At 37.2% G+C, this 22,114-nt stretch overlaps 1 protein-coding gene across 3 annotated transcripts in view; it reads right to left on the reverse strand.

Moving 5' to 3' along the window:
- Positions 1–1,565: 1,565 nt before the first annotated feature.
- Positions 1,566–22,114, reverse strand: part of MTTP (microsomal triglyceride transfer protein) — a 57,352-nt gene continuing 36,803 nt past the window's right edge. For all 3 annotated transcript variants that reach the window (XM_078366775.1, XM_078366774.1, XM_078366773.1), the window contains 8 exons: positions 18,421–18,633; positions 16,728–16,939; positions 14,469–14,566; positions 14,256–14,377; positions 12,600–12,827; positions 6,687–6,811; positions 4,386–4,556; positions 1,566–2,890 (listed from right to left, as the gene is read on the reverse strand). In XM_078366775.1, the coding sequence (XP_078222901.1) occupies positions 2,719–2,890; positions 4,386–4,556; positions 6,687–6,811; positions 12,600–12,827; positions 14,256–14,377; positions 14,469–14,566; positions 16,728–16,939; positions 18,421–18,633 (1,341 nt within the window). In that variant the 3' untranslated portion in view covers positions 1,566–2,718. The remainder of the gene's footprint in view (positions 2,891–4,385; positions 4,557–6,686; positions 6,812–12,599; positions 12,828–14,255; positions 14,378–14,468; positions 14,567–16,727; positions 16,940–18,420; positions 18,634–22,114) is intronic.

A 22,114-nucleotide genomic window follows, 5' to 3' on the forward strand; every position in this document is an offset into this window, starting at 1 on the left:
TTTGGGAGGCCGAGGTGGGTGGATCACGAGGTCAAGAGATCGAGACCATCCTGGTCAACATGGTGAAACCCTGTCTCTACTAAAAATACAAAAATTAGCTGGGCATGGTGGCGCGCACCTGTAGTCCCAACTACTCAGGAGGCTGAGGCAGGAGAATTGCTTGAACCCAGGAGGCAGAGGTTGTGGTGAGCTGAGATCGTGCCATTGCACTCCAGTCTGGGTAACAAGAGCGAAACTCCGTCTCGAAAAAAAAAAAATTAATAATAATTTTTTTATTACTTACATGTTGATACTATACTTTGGATATATTGGTTAAATAAAATGTATAACTACAGTTTATTTCACCTGTTTTTGTTTAAATTTTTAATGTGGCTACTAGAAATTCCAAATTACTTATGTGGCTCATATAATACTTCTCTTACTGCTGATCTATAATACAGAAAGAATGCTACCTGTTAAATATAGTTGTTGTGAAGATTAAATTAATGTATGAAAAATGTTTTAAAATACCTTGCATATAATAAGCACTCAGTAAGTGTAAACTTTAGCACTTACTTGAAGGTGATCAGTTCAGAGAATCAGGGAGCAACTTGTCACAGGCAGAACTGCAACATGAGCCAGGGAATGACAATAATACTTCACAGAAGAAAAGAAGCCAGGATCATTTTAAGGCTTGTAGGAAAGAGCAGACTGGAGAGAGGACTGGAGATTCACATTAGGGGACTACACGATTCCCAAACAGATGTCTTTTCAGAAGACAAAGTGCATCTGGATGCTAACATTTATAAGGAAGAAGTGGTCAGAATTTGAGGACTGCAAATGTGGTTGAAAGTTATTTGTCTGGCTCCAATATCTTATTTCCAAACAGGGACTATCACACACCCCCTCTTCATTTTCTGTCTTGTTTATCTACAAAGGAGTTACTGTCCTATGCTCCTGTTTTCTTGTTTCTTTGGAGCATGTTAGAGTTGCTCAGGAATGTCCGTTCTCTACTGGGTGGGCAGAACTTGGCTCAGCAGCCCAGTAAACAATTGGGAAACAGCAAAACACTAACATTCAGGGCACCAGAGTCATCACTGTTAAGTAAATGATTACTTTACATTTCGCAGAGGCAGCTGTGATTCGTTAAACCTCACAGGACTGAAGTGCCTGTGTCCACAGCTTAGTACCCTAGACCAACTCACTTTACCTGTGGCATCAGCATCTTTACAGAGTGGTTTCCCCAAGGCTGATGCTACCACCTACCATGTACCACCCACCACTTTAGTTTCTGATTCCTTTCTTCCTTTTTAGTAACATGACAGTAAAGGGGCCAGTCCAGAGCTTTATGAAAATTGGGGTTATAGCATGTTTTCAAGCTCATTTTTTCAAGGTCCTTAAGAGGTTCTGACTGCTGGTATTTTCAGTGGCCCATTTTCCAAAAGGGTCTGGGCTCCCATCTAGAGAACCTGGTCTGCCCTATATTGCTGCAGAGGCTCCGCTGTGTATGTGTCTAGGCTCAGAATGTGGCAGGAATGAGAAATACAGTGTTGGAAGTAACAAAAGACAAAAGGAATTCATTATGATTTCTACATATTTATTTTATCAAAATTCATTTTCAATTTACAACCAATAGTGGGCTAGCTAAACTTTCATTTCACATGTGTGTGTTTAGTGGAAAATGAGCACCTGTTATTTGTTTTGGGTTTATCACCATTTCTGTTTATTAATAAATATTTGTGAATGTTCAACATGGCTCTTTTAATTCATACAAATAAAAATGTTCTTTTCTTGATTTCATATTTTGGAAATCCAGATCCACAGTTTCTTGACACAATGTTCTCTTAGTCATCCTGGCTATTGTGCAGATTATAGTTAAATGAACTAGAGCTCTCACCCCCAAAAGGTGAGGCAGAGATAAAATGATTAATATATGAGAATGTTCCCTTACAGGACAGTGTGCCACATTACGGTCTCAGAAAGACACAGCAAAAGAAGAATCAAACGGAGTTTCTGAAATTCATTTTTCTGATTCCCCTGTGCTAAGTCTAATATTTTTGTAGGGTTGGAGGTAGAGATCTGAATGTCTTTGGAGCAACCTCACTACATGGTCAGCAGAAAGATGAGATGTTAATTCTATGTGCCTTCTATCTTAGGGCTTAATAAAACTAACAATAACAGAAACATAAATATTAACTCTTGAAGTTGGCTAACAAAAGTGTTTTAAAAGTCTTAACCCTTCTCCCCGGGCCCTCAACTCCAAAAATGAAGAAAAAAAAAAGGTTTCTTTCTTTCTTTTCTTTTCTTTTTTTTTTCTGATTAGGCAACATGTTTGGTTTTCCCGTCATGCTTAAGGAAGCCCTATCAAGGGCCTCATATATATTGATCCAAAAACTGTTGAAACAAAATTGGGTTCTTGTATCATTTTGTTTTTGTTTTTAACAAACACTAGTTTCCTCTTAGAGAATAACTATTTTCACTGTACCAAATGGGATTTGAGAGGTATAAGAAAACTAAGAACATTGTTGAAAGTGTCACATGATGATTCAAAGTGACACTGTGGGTAGCATACTGCATATACCCAAATTTTATCAAACTGCAGTTTTTTGTAGCTTTTTACAAAAATCTTAAATACAGGTAAACATGTAAACGTCGTGCTCTCAGAGAGCAAGTACTTAGTCATGTCACATCGTATCCCTTTCAAGGAGACAAATTCAAGTAAAATATTACAGGCCAGTTTCAAAACCATCCACTGGAAGTACTATCCGGCTGAGGGGCAAACACCACTTTGCACATGTCCGAGTTCTCTTGATGGAGTGGGAATTCACATCCTGATAACAGGCTTTCCTTTCTTCTCTGAGAGACATAACCTCTGCCTGTGGACAGCCTTTCATACTTTTTCTCAAATTGCCTGTACAAGAGCAACAATAACAAAATTACACACACAGTTAAGTCACCCTACGCCTCTCCAGTCAAGTTACTCAATGTATACTTGAAGTTTCTGTTTTGAAGCAATTTGAGAAAGAATATGAGTGTCAGAGGCTACTCCATGAATGGGTGATTTTACTCTTATTTCTTTTTATATTAACAGAAAGACTTCAAATGCTTGGGATATGGGGGTCCTGCCAGATATTTTTCTAGAATGAAAGACTAAATTCCTTTCAGCTTTTTGGAAATATTGTTAAGCTTTGCAGGCCATGCTGTGCCTCACTCTTCATTCCAGAAGTCCCACCTGGGAGCACTCCCCTTTTGAGTAACAAGCAAGTCCAACTGGATTTAAGCAGAGAATGCAGACAGAGAAACATTCCAAGAGCTCTGACCCAAGTGAAATGTGGAACCAAACCAATTAGTCATGTGGGTGGGTTGGTGGTCACTGCATTTCAACCATTAGAATGTTGGTTTTTTTTTTAATGCATTTGTGGAGGTTTATTCTAGATATGCGTTAATGTAAGCTAGTGACAGCTTAATAGTTTAACTATAATGCACAATCTTTCATTCTGTGAAAATGCAATCTACTCATATTTTCACTTATGTCATTGATGTAATCGATGTATTTTTTAATATGAATCATGAAATGTCAGTAAAATAATGAAGGTACTCAATTCTGGCCTACATATCAAAGGAGATAATGTAAGATGTGGCTTGCTGTTTTAAGTACAGAAATGACCCTTATCGTGTATGTCAACTACTATGAAAGGGGCAGTGCTGCTTAGACCCAAAGCATTCTAGCTCTATGTGATGGTACTGTTAAAAATAATGGTTACAAAATTCAAATAACACAGCATAAATGGAAATTAGGATCTAGGGTTGAAGAGAATTTTGAAAAGTTACATGGAAATTATATCTTTGTATTTTAAAACACTAAAAATTCTACCAAAAGCATTATTTAAAAAAAATTCAAAATCCCAAACTCTGAAACTTGAGCCAAAACCTAAACAGGGTCAAGTTGCTCTTATACTGAATACTTAAGAACTGTGAATTCATTTTGGCCCTTAAAGACGGTAAATGGATTGCCAGGTGTTTTATTTGAACTCTTCTGTCCAGCAGTTCATTGTGGAAGATACCAGGTAGTAAATGTGCATCTGATTTTTTTTTAATGAAACTATGTGGCAACTCCTTTGGTAAATCATAGCCCTTTCCTTCCGTGACAAATTATTTCTGGATTAGAATGTGATACTATCTCCAGAATCAAGTGAACCAGTCATTCGATTTTTTTTGGTATCCTAGGAACTGACATTTTTTGGGGGGGCCTTATCAATTATTCTTCTACTCATTTAAAGAAAATTCATCTTTCACTGGGTTTCTACTGTTTCCTTTTAATTCTGAAACTGAACGTTCTAAACTGAATGCAAGTTCCTGGTGCACCCAGGATGGTCCTGGAACATGACCTGAACGCTGCGTCTTACCTGAATGGAGCCTCATCCTTGTCCATCTGCATGCAAACTAAGAATGGGTACTGAGAAAACTGTACTGTGGAGATAAACTCCAGGCCTGCTTCTGTTTCTGTACTGGTTTCCAGGCCAGCTTTCACGAAAGAGGAGTCCACTGTGATGTCACTAGTTATTACCACAGTCACCCTAAAGATTTGAGAAAAAAAGAAAAAACCTGTTCATATTATATTTAATGGAGTTGGATCAACCGCTATAATTTTATAGGGTCTGAACTTAGGACGCCGGTGACTGGAAGGAAACACTTAAGAGATTCAGAGGTGACCTAGATGTGCTTAGAGTGCTGCTGGTAACCAGGGCCTGGTTAGTCTCAGATATTGGGCAGGGAAGGTTTGCCCTTCCTTCCCCTGAGCTCTCCGCTGCCTCCAGTTGCAAATGTGGGGAGTGTCTTCAAGGTACTACATTGTTTTGTTTGGGCATAACAAAGACCAAAATTAAAACATTCTTGGAACCCAGTCCTCTCAGGAGGTCAGAAATACCCAGGTTATATTAAAAGGGAGTGAAAACTCACCAAGAAGACAATTGACATTTATAGTTTTTGTTAACTACCTCTCTGTTGGCTTCTAGGCAGATATTTTAATTCTATCTCATTACTTTCTTAAAAGAGTCTCTAAAGGCATAAGCCCTTGGTTGCCAAGATATTTGAAAAAATATTGTGTTACAAAAAAATAATTCTTACAGCGAGGCATGTATACAGAAGGTCCCAGGAGGAACAAATGCAGTGGGTCCTTTAATGATGCTCTAGATAACTGGATAAGCAGATTGCATTGGCTGGGGAATATGCTCTGGATAATAATGAAGAGGATAAATAATTTCAATAGAAGGCTTACCTCTACTCTAATTGAATTATGGACTTTATATCAAATTGTGAGAAATTATTTCCACAATTAAATTAGAGTTCCATGCCCATACTTTTTTGACAGGGGTATTAATTTTTGCTGTGCAAAATAAAATCCTGCTGCTATTATGATCAGTATAAAAGTAGGTCAGAGGTTGTTTTAATCCCTGAATCACTTAGAGTACTTTCTGATGTCCTATATTCAGCAAAGGCTTAAAAGATATTTTTTCAAATGAACAAGTGGAAATGGAAGATAGATTGGTTACGACATGAATAACCGTATTTTTCTTAAGAATACTAGGTTGGGGAGGGACAACATGGGGAGAAATGTCAGATGTAGGTGACGGGAGGATGGAGGCAGCAAACCACACTGCCATGTGTGTACCTCTGCAACAATCCTGCATGATCCGCACATGTAGATTTTGTACCCCAGAACCTACAGTACAATTAAAAACAAAAAGAATACTGTATACTTAAAAAAAAAATCCAAATTACTTTTGTTGTTGCTGTTTATTTCTCTTTGGTAAAAATTCAATTCGGCTTAATTTGGAGAAACTTCTGTCTAGAATGTACTTTGGAAAGAGGTGAAAGAATGACTGATTATGTGGGAAGCCCTAAGTCACATTGCTAAAACCTTTGATGACCAGTGTCGTTTTTCATTCTGTGGTTCCTTTTAGTAACACTGTGGGTCACACTTCACATTAAATGTGCTACTGTTTGATTGTTCTCAGTTCCTTCATCTGCAGTTCAAAATGAATCAAAAATTAGATTTTATCACTTTTCTCACTTTTGCCCCAGTGTGTTTTTAAATATCAAAAAAGGCAAAAAAAAAGTTGCATTTTTATTTCCTTTTTAAAAATTCCGTAACAAACAGAAGACTAATAATTTTCATCTTTACACTGGTTCAAAGACGTTGTTTTATGTTCAGAGTAAAACACTTTCATTATATCTAACAGGTAGATTAGAAAAATTTAAGGAGCTTAGAGTATTTTATTTAGAAAAAGGAATGCTGATGAAAAGACTTAAGGACTTCTAATGTTTAAAACTTAGTTTCTGCACAGATGAAATTATCTTTTTATTTTTTCCCACTGAAGAGGAAAGTTTGCTTTAAAGTAAAATTTTTTCTCTTGGTGGAACACCAAAAGAAGATGAACCATCTGATTCACAGGGCAGCCTGTCTATGTATGTCTTTAAAAGCAGGGAAATTCTTGGCTGAGTTGTATTAGATACTGACATGTTCATAAGAAGCTATGGACAGAATAACTTCCCATGATCACTTCCAACTGTATCATTTAATGATTACAAATAGAAAGCATAGATTTTTTTAAAAGTCAGAAGGTTAATTCTCAAAACATCTCTCTGAAGTTCTCTGCATAGAGTATTATATGTAATTCATAAAAGTATAATGCATAAATGCTTACCTATTTTTCACTCGGGTTTTAGACTCACGATACCACAAGCTAAACTCCATTGCACCTGAAATATCAATAGCTAGACCACCCTGGACCTCTATATTTGCTTTTAGTCCAGATTGTAACTGAAGTTCCTAGAAGGAAAAATAAAAATAATACATACAATTTAGTTAACCCCTTTTCCAACGGCACATTTGACCTCCTGCTGTAGATAATTTCATGTGAGTTGTGTTGATGTTGAAGCCTTTCTCTAGGCTTGGAAACATGCCATCCTAATCTTGATCACCAGAAGTAGACTCTGTTGATTTGCTAAATGAAGTACCAATTAAGAAGGGTGTTTTCCTTCGATCATTGCTACACTTTGAAAGGAACAGTGGTTCTCAAAGTGTGTTCCTTTAAGGACCATCATCAACATCACCTGGTATGAAATACCGATTTATCAGCTCCCCTTCATATCTACTAAATTAGAAACTCTGAGAATGGGGTCTAACAATCTATGTTTCAACAAGCTTTTGTAGGATTCTGATGCACCTAAATTTGGAAACTTATGAACTAAGGAAAATGAAGGCATCTCCATCAGACATCTAACTGTGGCTTTTTGTCCAAGGAAGTAAGGGGAGGAAGTTTGGACCAGGTAATCTCCTGATGTCCTTCAGCACTTCTCTACTCATATACTGTGTCAAATAGAGTCAACTGCATCTTAGTGGAAAATAAAAGACAAGATTTAAAACTTATAGTGGAGTGTAGTTATCTGTTAGTATCTGAAGGCAACTGGTATGTTAATATCTGAGGGCAACTGGTTACAGGACTACCTTCACTGAACCCTGAGTATAACAAAATCCAAGGGTGCTCAAGGCCCTTATATAAAAAGGCACAGTATTTTCATGTAACCTACATCCATCCTCCCATACACTTTAAATCATCTCTAGATTACTTCTAATATCTATTACAATGTAAATACTATGTGGCTATTATGCTGTATTTTAAGAATTATATTAATATTTATTGTTGTGTTGCTATCTTTTATTGTTTGGGGTTTTTTTTTCAAATAATTTTTATCTGAGATTGGTTGAATTTGATGAGGAACCAGCAGTTATAGAGAGGCCAACTGTATACAAGTTCCAGGAATTTCCTACATCCAACTAGAAAAAGAAGGCAAAGAAATTTAAGCCTTAATATCCTGCTGTTTGGCATTTAAAATGACACTGAGTTCATTTTAAATGGTCAAGTTCAACATGAACTCAGTAGCATTTTTCAGAGGGATAATAATTATTTACAAACATAGCCATCCTGAGCAATTTTGTGGTTGTCTGAAACCCATTGTTTTGTGCTGTTTGCTGCATTTAGCTTTTAAGTCTTGCATTTTTTTCATGTACAGTAGTTGAGATGATGTTAGCAGAAAACTTTTTAGCTGGATTGGAATCAGATTGCCTGGGGACATCGTTGGAAGTGATAATGATTCTGGAGAAAAGACTCAGTATCCTTAATTTTGATATTCCTCCAAAGATCTTAAATTCCTGGCAACCAACAGGATGACTAACTTCTTTATGTAACTGCCCTACTCAGACCAAACAAGCCAAGCATTTGCCAACTATAACTGCCATGATTTCACTTTCTAGAAAGGATTGTGTTGATCTCCCTGAGTTCTCTCCATTTTCCAAAAAAAAGGTAACAGGAAATCCTAGGCCAAGGACTTCCTGGGTTGTACTAAAAAATTACAGTTGTAGCATGAAGCTACTTTCAGTCTGAAGGACACTCTGATGGAAGCATGAGATTCTCAGTGCCATGCTCAGGACACGTTAGGAGATAGCCCTAATGGCACTTAAAGAGATATTTGGTATAGAACAAAATATATGGGATGAAGGGGTTGTCTCAGGCATTACAACTAATGTGATGGACACAAACTATCCTGAGGAAACCATAACAGTCATGCTCACTTTTTCACCCATGCCTGTGAACTACAGGACCATAACATGAGAGTTCTGTATGTCCATTGCAAACATGTTTGTTCCCAAATGAAAGCTATGGTGTGCCCTGCCTGAGAAGTATTTCTTTCTTTGCATCTTTTTCTCTCTCCCTAATTTGAAAATTATAATCTTGGTCATCCACCCAGTCCAGCAGAGACCTGTGATGAGGACCTTGGCCTTCCCACCAACCATCTATTAAGTGGAAGGCAAAATACACCAAGTGCCATAGAAAAGATCATTTCATGGCTGTTAGATAACATACCTTTTATGGGGAGAGAGCATTTCCATTGCGAGGTGGGTTATGAGATATGCCTTCGATTTCTGGGAAAATTCCACTTTTTTTACACAAAGGGACAATAGAAGAATGCCTATGTGCAAAGAGGAATTTTCTTGGATCCCCTTATAAAGATAAACCACTGACCCCTGTAGAAAAACAAAGCACTCTTTCTTTGTTGAAAAGGACTAGGCCATATGGTGCTAATTTTTAAGCAGTATGAAGTATATGTAACTAACAGGTTTTAAGCACCTACTGTGTGCCCAAAGCTCTACAAAGCTTTGGTGTCTCATTTAATCTTCATACCAATCTTCCATGGTAGGCATTATATTTTAAGATTGAAAGGAAAAACCAGGCTCAGAGGTTACACATGGAGCCAGAATAAATACTCCGACTGTCTCTAGGGTGAAGACTTTTTCTTTCTTTCTTTGAGATGAGGTCTTGCTCTGTCACCCAGGCTGGAGTGCAGTGGTGATCATGGGTCACAGCAGCCTCAACTCTTGGGCTCAAGCAATCCTCCCACCCCCCACCTCAGCCTCCTGAGTAGCTGGGACTGCAGGCATAGCCCGCCATGCCCAGCTAATATTTTTATTTTTTGTAGATCTGGGGTTTCACCATGTTGCCCAGACTGGTCTCAAACTTCTGAGCTAAAGGGATCTACCTACCTTGGCCACCCAAAGTGCTGGATTTCAGGCATGAGCCACTGCATCTGACCTGGGTGAAAACTTTTCTACTAATATTCATGGCTATCACAAACTCATAACTCTCTTTTGCCTCCTGGTGCACAAGAAAGCCTGTTCTAAGAAACATTGCAAAAAAAGAGAGCATAGGTTTATGTCCTTGTTTGGCCCAGAGTATACATTTATTTGGATTTTTTTCTTATGAACCAGAGGAAAAAGACATTAGAACTTTGTATTTGTAGCAAATGTGACTGCTTTGATCCTCTTGGTCCCACAAGTGTTTCTTATAGCTCAGATGCTGACGTTCTGATAACTCATCCTGTTGCTTCCATTTAGGGAAATATATTCTTTAGTAGCTAAAGAGGATCCCCTTATTAAACTGACTTTATCAGACACCTTTCTCTGAAGGGTAATCCAATTAGCTGAAGAGAGAAAGTGTGAGCAAGCACAGAGCAATTCCACCTGTCCTGATGGCTGTGATGGGCCACCCACTGCCAACATTTCCTTTAGTGTCAGCACTTGACCTAGAGTGGTATGTGCCTCTGAAGCTAGGATGGCATTACTGGAGTGCTCTGCAGAGCTGGGGGCCTCAGACAACTCAATTTGTATGATAATCTCAGATCTGCCAAATACTCCAACCTGACACACAGACATTGGGCTATGTTTAATAGCTAAGGGACAATCTTTCTCACAGAATATGCCTTACCTTAGCTGCCCTAGCTTAGTGAATAGAAAAACTGTACAAGATAATCTAGATCAGTGATTGGCAAACTATGACCAGCAGGCAAGTCTGGCCCACTGGCTATTTTTGTAAATATAATTTTATTGGAACACAGCCATACTCATTTGTTAATGTATTGCTGACAGCTGTCTTCACTCTACAGTAACAGAACTGAGTGGCTGCAACAGCGGTCATGTGGCCTGCAAAGCCTAAAATATTTACTTTGTACCCTTTATAGAACAAGTTTGCTGACCCACGTCTAGATTACTCCTTGTGGTTTTACACCCCAATTCAAATCCTCAGGCATTGTTCATGGGTAGTGAAGCACATACAGGTAGTGTTGAGCTGTCCTCTGTGTCTTAAAACGTGGATTATTTTTACAGTATTATGCTGCCTTTTAGATGATTCTTTCATTAAAACTGGAATTGTGCGATGTAAAATTCTGAAATAATTTGACAACTGTTTTTTTCATGTGTGACTTGAGGATTAAGGGATACCACAGGTACTGCTATTTGTCCTTTCTACATTTGTATTGACAGAAACAATTTTGTTCAGACTGTCTATGCACCCATTGAAAAACTATGTTCACAAGCTGCCCTTTCAGCTAGAGATAGCCGTGTAACACCGTTTTGGTCCATAACCTAGACAGGTTTCCAAAAATGTTCTTGAAAAAAGAGTCAGACTCTGTGACCCCTTGTCCTTCCCATTTTTCATCTTGGAATGAGGAAGTGGTGCTGGAAGTGGAGCAACCATCTGATAATCAGAAGGTGACAAGCATGAGGTCAAAAGCCACAGGTAAGAATGGCTGAGCTGAGGGAAGACAGCTTGGATTCTGATGATATCTTAAGGTTTCCATATTAACCCTGGACCACCTACCTCCAAATGTTTGTTACACTATAAAAATCAAACTATTTAATTAGGCCACTCTAAATTGTTTTTTGTTTGTTTGTTTGTTTTTGTTATATACAGTCATCCTAAGCTGATATGAGGAACAAGAAAGATAGAAAATTAACACTGTTTAACCTCAAATAATGAAGTTTTAGAGGAGTTTTAATACAATCTAATATCTAAAGTATCCTCCAGCCCTTAAAAATCTATTATTTCATAAACAGAACCTAACAAATAAGAATCCTCACATTATCTGGCAAACAACAAAGCTGATAAAATCTTCAGACTATCTGTTCCAGGTGCCTCATGTTGTTAGTAGGAAATTTTGGTTTAAGGCCGTTAAGTAACTGCTCAAGAACACATAGCAAGAAGGTAATGAAGGCAAAATTCAAACCTAGGCTATTACCCATTCATGAATTAAACCAAAAAAAGTAAACTTCAGAAGTCAATCCTATCATCTGTAAATTTTTACTTCAATCTTCTTATATATTCTCAGTATAATAAGTATGATTAGAGTACACAGTTATCACTTTGATTACCTATAAAATATTTAGCAAATATTTCATTTTTTATATTGCTATGCTTAGTGAGGCAGAAAATAAATTAAACCATTAAAGAAAAATTTTAAGCACCAAACATTCAAACTAAAGGTTATTCAGATTAACTTTCTTCTGCTTTTCAGAAAATCTAATTAGCCTGACCATCTCCATCATACAGTATATTGGCCAATTAATCTTCCTGCACCAAAGATAGTAGTGTCATTTTTTGGTACAGTATTGTGAGATTTAGGGCCACAAAAAATTGAAAACCATTTTGAAGAATATGGCTTAAGAGAATGAAAGTAATCCTATACCCTACACATAAGCACACCTTTCTAAGATTTTATAAACATGAGAATTTTGGGCAAAGAATCTTCATGAAACATGTGGCTGGTGACAGTGGTTGCTTGTGCCTCTACTAATTTGGCAGGGTCAGAATGATGCACTATATGCATCTTCATCATCGCTGTCATTACAAATGTCATCAGTAACTTATAAGGCCACATAGTTCAGCTCCTGCCTTCAGGATAAATATCACCTAAGCCCTCATGCCAGGAAAGCCAAGCAAGGAGACAATGCTAGCTCTACTCTGTTGTGTCCTAACTTTTATTCTTTCTGTTAGCATCAACATTTTCTCTTTGCCTCAAATTAAAGGCACTTTTTAATCATCTAATAAATGAAATTGTAACATATCTACAGTAAAGGAGAAAGGGCAACAATACCAAGAGGGCAAAGTGCTTAGAATATGAGCTCCAAGATGGGCATGATTTTGTCTTGTATCCTCCAAGAATATTTAAAATGTGCCCGGCATATTTTAGGGACTCAATAAATACTCACAGACTGGATGAATTACCTGAGAATGATCTATTATCAGAATAAGTCCTTTCACCACAGTGATAGGGTCGCCAGATGCTGACAGCATTTTGGACATCAAATCACTATATCCGTTGAAAAAAGTGACAGGTCTGAGCTGAACATCAAAGAGGATGGCTGACATGCCAGCATAGGAGTCAAGGTTCTCCTCCCCCTCATCAGGGATGGCTGCAATTAAGGCTTCCAGTCCTTGGGCTTCAATAACCACCTGGAGAAAATCAATATAATGTTCAAGACTCAAGCTCCCTGCCTGCTCTGTAAATGTTGGTGAAGCTTTTCAGCTGCAGCTAGAGCTTTCCAAAGGGCCAAAACCTCAAATATTTGCAACAGCTAAAAGCAAAAAATAAGGTATAGACAGAAACCTCTATACCTGAATATAAGGTGTGTTTGTTTTTCATTTAATTTTCACAACTACTCTTTGAGGTACATATGATTTTACCCATTTTGCAGATGAGGGAAAAAACGGTCTCAAGTTTACTCAGCTAATAAATGTCAGAGGCAGGACCCATACCCCTTCTGTCTGACTATGAAGACCATGAGCTTTCCATTTTATGATGTCATTCTAAAGACTCTTAGTCTTTCTAGGACTGTCATATACAGTGCATCAGCTATCTTGCAAAGCATCTAAAAGGAGATGGAAAGGTGGTGACAGTCATTCTAAGGCTGCTGCTAGGTGAGGACATGTTATTCTCTAAGCCACGACACACACCAGTCCATGTCAAACTCTTCTCCCTAGCCAGAAAAAAAGAAGTCAATCAACACTATGAGGGGCTCACACCCTTATTTCCACCACACATAGGAATCCTACATAGTTTCTGTCCTTCATATTCAGTCCTTTAACCTCTGGGTATTTCGCATTTTGAAGTACATAACAGAAAACAGATGGTGATTCCTCAGGATAGAAGGGCATAGTATTCCGACTATAGTACTATCAAAAGGGATAGTAATATAATATTGATATAAAATTGAGTTTGTATAGCATTGGATCATTTAAAAAACTTAAATGACTGTATTTACAAGGTTATAATTTGATGTGCATAAAAACTAAAAAGAAAGCACATGTCATTATTAGAAAGCCTTTATAGACCATCACCTCAATTTGGATAAAACTAAAAGGATGGAAATCGGCCAGGTGTTGAATGCCCACACCTTATTCTTTTCTCTCCTACTAGTGTTAGAGAAATGTAGATTGACTCTTTAGAGAGTCATATTCTATTATGAAGGGTTTTATTATGGGGAATCAATCTCTTCATAGAAACACCCAGAAAAGGAATTAATATATTCTAGAATTAAATACTTGGGGGTGAGGAAAGGCTAAGAAATATATCTGTGAACAAAAATAAAATATTGGTACAATTTCAGTTTTGTGAATATGTGCACCTTCGAGAACAGAAATGGACATTTGGCATGTCCAATGAATTAAATTACTTAAGTTTCAAGTTCATATTTGAAACTTTCTCTGAGTGACTATAAGCCATACAGCCTCTTACACACGAGGGAATCATGGGCAAAATATGACAGAAGCTACATTAACTTATACATTCTATAGTGTTACCAACAGTATATATGTTTTATTTTATCTCATCCTTATTTTCTTGCATACTTTATTAAGCAAAAACCATGAGAAGTGAGTTACCTGGCTGCCGTGAAGACCAGCCTTCCCAATGTACTGAAAGACGTTGAGGTTACTTCTCCTTAGAATGCCAGAACCCGAGTAAAGAATGTCTAGGCTGTAAGTAGACGCCGAGTGGGGACTACCTGATGGCACACAATAACTGTAATTTAATAGCAGTTCCAGCAATGCTAAGTTGAGGGGCATGGAAGGAGAACCTCTTTTTGGTGTACATACGTTCTATGTAGCCAGTGTAGGCAGAAGAGGATCCACTCCTGGAGAAACGGTCATAATTGTGAGCGACCATTTCCTTCAAAACTCGACGGACCATTTTGCTGCAACATATGAAAAAAAAACACATTTATTGTAATGACTTTTCCAAGTCAAATTTTGGAAAAACAATTCCTCAGTGGAAAAAAGAGGAAGCCAAATTTTCCTCATGCCTCCCCATGAGCCCGGGTGGTGCCTGCTGGCATGGTAGCATCTTAGGGCTAGCCTCTTCATTACTCAAATATTTGAAATTTAGTTTAGTATCAAAATGACAGCAAAGCAATGGTGTCCAGCTTTGTGGTGGCTTAGGTTGACTGGTAGACACATTTCAGGCATGGCAAACACATATTCTTTGATTTGTCATGGTTTTATGGTTAAATAGTGCCTACATTTAAAGGAAAATCATACCAAACTGAGGAGATTGCACAATATTTCTTTAAATATTTTTCTGCATTCTCGAATAGTCTCTCACTAATGACATATAACAGTGCACTTCCAGTATTTCTTCTATATATGTGAAGTTTTCAGTTACAGAATCAGCTCAGTAAAACCTATATAGGAACCATTGTTTCCTCTGGAGTAAGTCTTAATGCTTACCCCATGCCTCTATCTTGTCTAAGTAATCCGTGTTAAGATGTTTTCATTTCTGATTACATAACACTAATCACATAAGTAATAGTAACATCATGACAACATAGCAAAACATCAAAATAATAAACTAAAGAAATATGGACCTAGGTCTCAGGTAGAAAATAATTGAGGGGAGGGAATGGCATCCTGAGAGGTTTCCCCTCCAATATCGCTAGGTTATAAGATTTTACCTAGACAAGCAAAGATAAGGAATGTCATGGCAGCTGTCCTCAAATATTCAAAGGTTCTTCTTGTGGATAAATGATTAGATGTATTTTGTTTTGCTCCTGGGATAAAACCAGAGCCAACAGGAAGATTTCAGGTTAAACAAAGACATAATGGTAAGAGTCTCTGAATAACACTGGCACAAGTTCCCTCAAAGATGGCAAAGTGTGAATACCACCTGCTGGGAGACTATAGTTCTACAGAGAGATACCAAGCAAAGGAGCCTTTACTGTTCCTCCCCACTGTAATGTTTTTGGTTCTGAGACTGACCCATAATGTTGGTGATACCTTCCTCACAATTCGTAGGCTGCTCTCTACCCCACTGTCTCCTCTTTCCAGTTCCCTGAAAGGTTAGGGATATGCCACAAGATAAAGGCAGCAAGTACACCCAGGATCTCCTCCACAGGTTCTCATAAAAGCAAGCAAAAAAATAGAGGTAGAGGGAGAAGCTAAATATATTCAACTAGAAATACATGGCTGGAGAGAGACCTGGCTTCTTTTCTCACTCGCTCACCTGCTCCCTTCCTCTTTCCTGAATGTCCTGCTCTTATCTCTGTTCCACTCACACCTGTTTCTTATATCTTCCTTCAGACTTCTTAGTCCTTGTTTCTCTTTCTTTCAACCTCTTAATGCTCTCTTTTTCCATTTTCTTTCTCTTTATTTTCTAGCCTCCTGATCTCTATTTTCTTTTTCCATGGTGAATGCTTAAATTTGATCCTTCCTGGGGGTAGCATTCTACATGTAACTCAGGAAAAATGAAACTTCCTTCTCTGACCCTCTAATTCCAGGGAGGAGGCACCTTGGGGGCTCCACTTTGGATATGGGAGGAGAGACTTGGGAACTAGAAGGAAATTAATTCAGAAAGAGTAATAGAGTGATGAAGTCTACTGATTGCACTCTTTAAACTTTGAATCATCCTAAAATGTGGGACATGCCTAAGATTTTAAACTTAAATGGGAAATCTATTTGATCTGTGATAAATGAGGCTTCAAAAATTCCTAACATTTGAAATGTTACAATGAAAAACCATTTGGTAAGAATTTATGTTGTTTTGTTATACTATTTATTTAAAAACTCCTGTTGAAAATATAGTTAGCTTTTAGAACATTTAGCAATACACATTTCCCAGACTGAACAAGACATCCCTAGTCAAAATTATACCTAGAGTTCCCACTCATGGACTCATAGAGCCAAAGTGAAGTAGTTTCATCAGGTCCACTGAATAGCCCTCTTATGGGAAATTTGGCACTGTTTGGTTTTATGCAATGTAACCCTGTAGAATGACCATATCATTATTATTAGCTACTTGTGTACCACATGATCACACAAATAAGCTTGAATACACAGAGGCACATGTGCAATATATTATACCTTGCAGGTATTTCAAAACGTAGGATGTCTTGAACAATGGAGAGCATATATTTATTCATTTCTTGTGGAAGCTCCCCAATAGAGAGCAGGATGTTCTTGACTTCCATGTACGATGGATTGTTATTTAAAATAATAGCAGCTGCAGTAGTGCGCACAGTCTTTTCATGAACTTTATGGTTTTGGTGGTATATTCTGTTCAAGGTCTTCTTCACCTGTTTGCAAGATGTTCAAACTTAGTTCACATCCAGATTTTTAAAATGGATATTTCAGCAGGAAAAGTGAGTGTTCATAAAAATATACATGTGTTACTATATTTCCCAGGTTTCTTTGTGATTTGGTGGGGGATATGTGACTAGTTCTGGCTAATGGGCCATGAGCAGAATCTATGTGAGTCACTTCTAGGCTGAGGCCGTTAAGAGCTGGTATGCTTTCTCCATCTCTTTCTTCTATGACTAGTGAACTTCAGACCACGTATTTCCTTATTCACATTAGGCATAGCATGAGAAATAAACTTTTAATAAACTGCTGAGATTTTTGAGGGACATTTGTTATTGCAGCATAACCTGGTGTTACCTAACTAATACAAAATTTTAAGGCTACTACATGGCAATGGGGCTCTGGAGAGAGGTAGTTATATGAAGTTTTCTTACAATGAAGTACCTCACAATCTTCCCATCTCTCTCTTTTTTAATTAAGAGACTTTTTAAAGGGCAGTTTTAGGTTCACAGCAAAATTGAGTGGAAAGTACAGAGAGTTCCCACACAGCTTCTAACCCTACACACACGCAATCTCCCCTTCTATCAACAACCTGCACTTCAGTGGTACATCTCTTACATTCAATAACCCTACCTGGCTCTTCATTATTATCCAAAGTCTGTAGATTACATTAGGATCCTCTTGTTTTCTAAACAAAATATTAACATCAAAGCAAATGTGCCAAAATAATGGCATTTCATAGCAACAAGTAATTTCATTGATTATTAGAACTGCCTAACGACATGCAATGTGTAAGAATCTATACTAAGCATTTACAAATACTTCTTTAATTCCATTTTCCTTTATTTTTTACTAACTCCCTCAAATCTTGGCTTTGCTCTCAGATATGTAGATATCAAATAAGTCACATAAGAGCAAACAACCAGGGAATGACAGAGCCAGAGTTTACATGTAGGTCTGTCTTTCTCAAAAGCCTATACCCCTAACCATTATGATTTGCAGCCACCAACTTCAACACAAAACTGGTGGGAAGGTGCTTAGCTACAAACTGGAAACACCATTCTTGGCAGATGGTTTATCTTGAGATTTATACACATTCTCTGCCCTAACAAAAGTTTAATTTAGATGGCTTCCTGAAAAATGTAGTTGTAATGACAAAGTTATACTTGAACCAGGATATTTCAGTATTGAAAAATGTAACAGCATCTTAAAACTTATAAAAGTAAATATATTTCAAAAAAGAATTTGTTTCTTAAAATAAGAGAATATGCTTCAATATTTATGCTTCTGGATATAGAACGTTATCCTATAAGGATATTTAGAATAGCCTCAAATGCAATTTAAGAGTTATTTTTAAGCAGGAGAAAGACTATTTGGGGAAAATATAGAATGACTTGAGAGGAATTTGCATTTGACTCATATTCAGACATGCTTTTTTTCCTTCTGTTCACGTTGCAAATATTCTTGGAGATTTTACCTCATCAGTTATGAAAGGGAGATCATATCTCTGGAGAGTAGTGGTAGCGAGGTGGCTGATGTGCCCTTCTCCTGCTTCTGCATACTTCAGAAGAAGTGGGATGCCTTCTGGAAGCAGGGCATTCTTCAGAGCCAGCAGATACATTGTAGTATCCTCTTTTTTCCCTGCTTTTTCAAGTCCTCCCAGTATTAACTTCTTGGCTTCCACTACTGCCTGAAAAATAATATACCTTAGATGTATGCATGACCATACATTGAAGAAGACTTGGACAAGACTGGATTTATTCTTGGGTCCAAGAAAGCAACCTAAAGTTTTACAAAGTTTTGCATTGGTTGCTTGACTAAGGCACACATGGAATAAAAGCAAACAAGTAAAACCTGATAAAGATATTGTGCTTTTCAAAAAATACATATACTAATATATTATTAAGAAGCAATGAGTATTATCAATAATGGGCATATTTAGTTTTGAACATATTTGGAATATATAAGGCCACTTTTTAATTTCATTGTGATTGATTACTCATAACAACTGCTCGTTCGCTGAATTTCTGAAGCAACAATTAGAACCTTAGTGTCACTATACACCTTTCCTTAAGTAAGAACTTGGGTGAGACGTCTTAGAGCTCGACCACAAGGTCTGGCTCTAAATGTTTTAAAAGTGCTTGTTTGCACTTAATTCCAGATTTAATTAATGCTGCAATACAGTTCAAAATATATTTAAGTACCTTCTATGAGGTAGGTACTTTGCTAGGTATTTTTCAAATATGTTCTATAATCAGAAAAGGCCTTTTGTCCTAGTCTGAAAAAAAGAGGGATTGAGTGTGAGTTAATAGTTTAATGGGAAAGCAAATTAGAACATCTGGGTTCTGGTATTACATTTGCCACTACATGTGTTTTAGAGGCTTCAGTTTCAAGTTTAAAATAAAGATTCTTTGGATGACAGAGCCTAGGCTGAAAATTAAAAAATAAAAATAAAGGTTTTAAGATCTAATTCATCCACAGGATTCATAACCTCTGAAATTAGGCTGCAGGCACACACACACACACACACACACACACACACAGAGGGTTGAGAAGAAGGAATGATATGAGTGAGAGTAGAGGAGAAGTATTAACCAAAGACTCCCAATAGAAGATGCTAAACATCACACTTAATCAGAGAAGTGACATTTCTCAACAATCAAACTGGCAAAAAATTCAAAAGTTTGCTAACATATTTTGTAGGTGAGACTACAGAGGAATAGGCCTTTTCAGAAATTGCTGATGAAAGCCTAAAATGGTACAATTCCTATAGAAGATAATGTGACAAAAACCAACAGAACTGCTTTTTGACCAGCAACTCTATCCCTGAAGCTACATCTCAACAATAGCAAAAATCTGTGCCTAAGATTATTCACTTTGGCATTATTTGTAATAGCAAAATAGTGGAGGCCACTTACGTGACCATATATAGGAGATGTTAAATAAAACTTAGTCCATAGACACAATGGAGTACTAGGTAGTTGTTAAAAGGAATGAAAAACATCTCTATGAAGGGAATATTTTCATGATATATTCTTAAGTGGAAAATGTAAGATACAAAAAGAGTATGTACAGAATGATATATTTTGTGCAAAAAAAGTATGTAAGTGTGTGAACATATTTTAACTGTTGCAAAAATAAAGAGAAAACAATTTTAAAACCAGTGATTTTGTTTACCTAGAGGAAGTAGGTGAGATTGGGGGAAAAGGATAGAGAAGCAAATGAGACCTCTTTGATAATACTTTTGAAACACAGTTTTGCCTTTTAAAGCACATTACTGCTTCACATATTCAAGAAGTAAAATTCAATCAACAGGACAAAAAGCTATCAAAATTCAATTTAACCAGAAACAAATGAGACTTAATGCCCATCAACTTGATAATATGGTTGAATAAAAGAGAGAAAAAAAGAATTATTCTCAGCAACTTTTTAGCATAGAACCTTGTGTACACATGACGAAATATATTCTAAGGACAAAAAGAACTATAAGAAAGTCTTGATTGTGCACTTGTCTAGCTGCCATTCAAACTGTCATAGGACAGTAGCTTTCATGCTAGCAAGTGCTGGAAGGCTATAGAACTACATAGAATGGCAGGTACCTTTTGGACAGTATACATATAGTGTGCCCAGTAGCTACCTTAAACTTGTGCTTATTTAATAGAATGCATACTTTTCTTTCTTTCCTTTTGCATATCTTTGATTTGCGCAAAAGGCAGATGAGTGTTCCACAGCAGAAAATTCAAAAGAAAAATTGAACATTTACTACAGTTGTTCTGTAGTAAACTTACTACAGCCATATCTCATCATCCTCAAAGATGAAAAAAAGAAGTTTGCTCAAAAACATTCACAAAATTGAATGCCCGTAATAGCAAATGGCTTGCAGCTACCTTCAAGGTAATTTTAAAGCTGTGATGAGAACCAGATTGTCCATTATAATAAGAACTTTGACTATGATCCTTTTCTCTGTTTCTTTATGCTACATGACTTTCCTAGGTAACCTCATTCTCTTTCAAGGTTTCTGTAACTCTCTATTTCTAACCCTAATGTCTCTCCCGAGCTGCAGGTGAATGTGGATATCTCAACCTGGTGGACAACTGAACCTGGTATTGGACAACTGAACCTGATGACCCAAAGGATTTCGAACTTAACCTGGCCAAGCAAACTAATAGCTCTGCTCTCCTCCCACCCGCAAGCCAGGCTGTATAAACCTTACTTCAGTGGTTGGCATCACCACACACCTGATATCCTCACCTAAAAGCTTTAGAGTCACCTGGATTCTTATGTTTTTCTCATTTCCCACATATTATCGGTCACTAAATAAAATGGTCCTTGAGTCTATCTCCTCTCACTCACCTGCCCCAACATTAATTCAGACCTTTACTAATTCTTGCCTAGGTTATTGCAAATGCTTCCAGTCAGATCTCACTAACACTAATCCAGTAAACAATCAGTCCACACAACATCTTGCTTCTTTCTTAATAAAACGTCTGTCATTCGCCTGCCTAAAGATTTAACTGGTCTCTTCTTTCTGTAGAATGAAGGCCAGGCTCCTTTACTTGTTATTAATAAAGATCCAGCTCACCTCCCACTTCTCTTCCCATCTCTCCTGTGTCTCCACCCTCAGTTGTCTGTCCCCAGAAACATATGTATTTTATGTTTCATATAAAATATGAACCACAGAATCTCTCACTGTTCCCAAGCATACCAGGCTCATTTTGACTTTTGGCCTTTTCATACATTGTTGTATGTCTCCTAGAATGTCCTTTATTCCATACTTTGACCTCTTCACTTGAAAACCTCTTCTAGACCAAGTGCAAAAAATTGTTATTTTGGTGAAAATGTCTCTGGCACACTCAAACAGAAATGTTGCTGCATCTTCTGTATTGTCTGAACACTTTGTTTATATTGTTTATATTTGATAAACAGACTAGGAGCTCTTTGAGGATGGTAGAATATTTTATGCATCTTTATATCTAAGGATTAGCATCATACCTAGCAAAGAGTAGATGCTCATTAAATACTGCTGAATAGATCTTTTGACATGTGGGTTTTACCTAGGCCAAGATATTTAATACACAAATAGCTGAAGTAAATCAGCTACTCAAATAATTACGGAAATTAAAAAATATAAGAAGTCATGGTTCCCTAGTATATAAGTCTGATTTCTGCCA

Source organism: Callithrix jacchus, chromosome 3 (assembly GCF_049354715.1).
Source record: "Callithrix jacchus isolate 240 chromosome 3, calJac240_pri, whole genome shotgun sequence".
Lineage (NCBI taxonomy): Eukaryota > Metazoa > Chordata > Mammalia > Primates > Cebidae > Callithrix > Callithrix jacchus.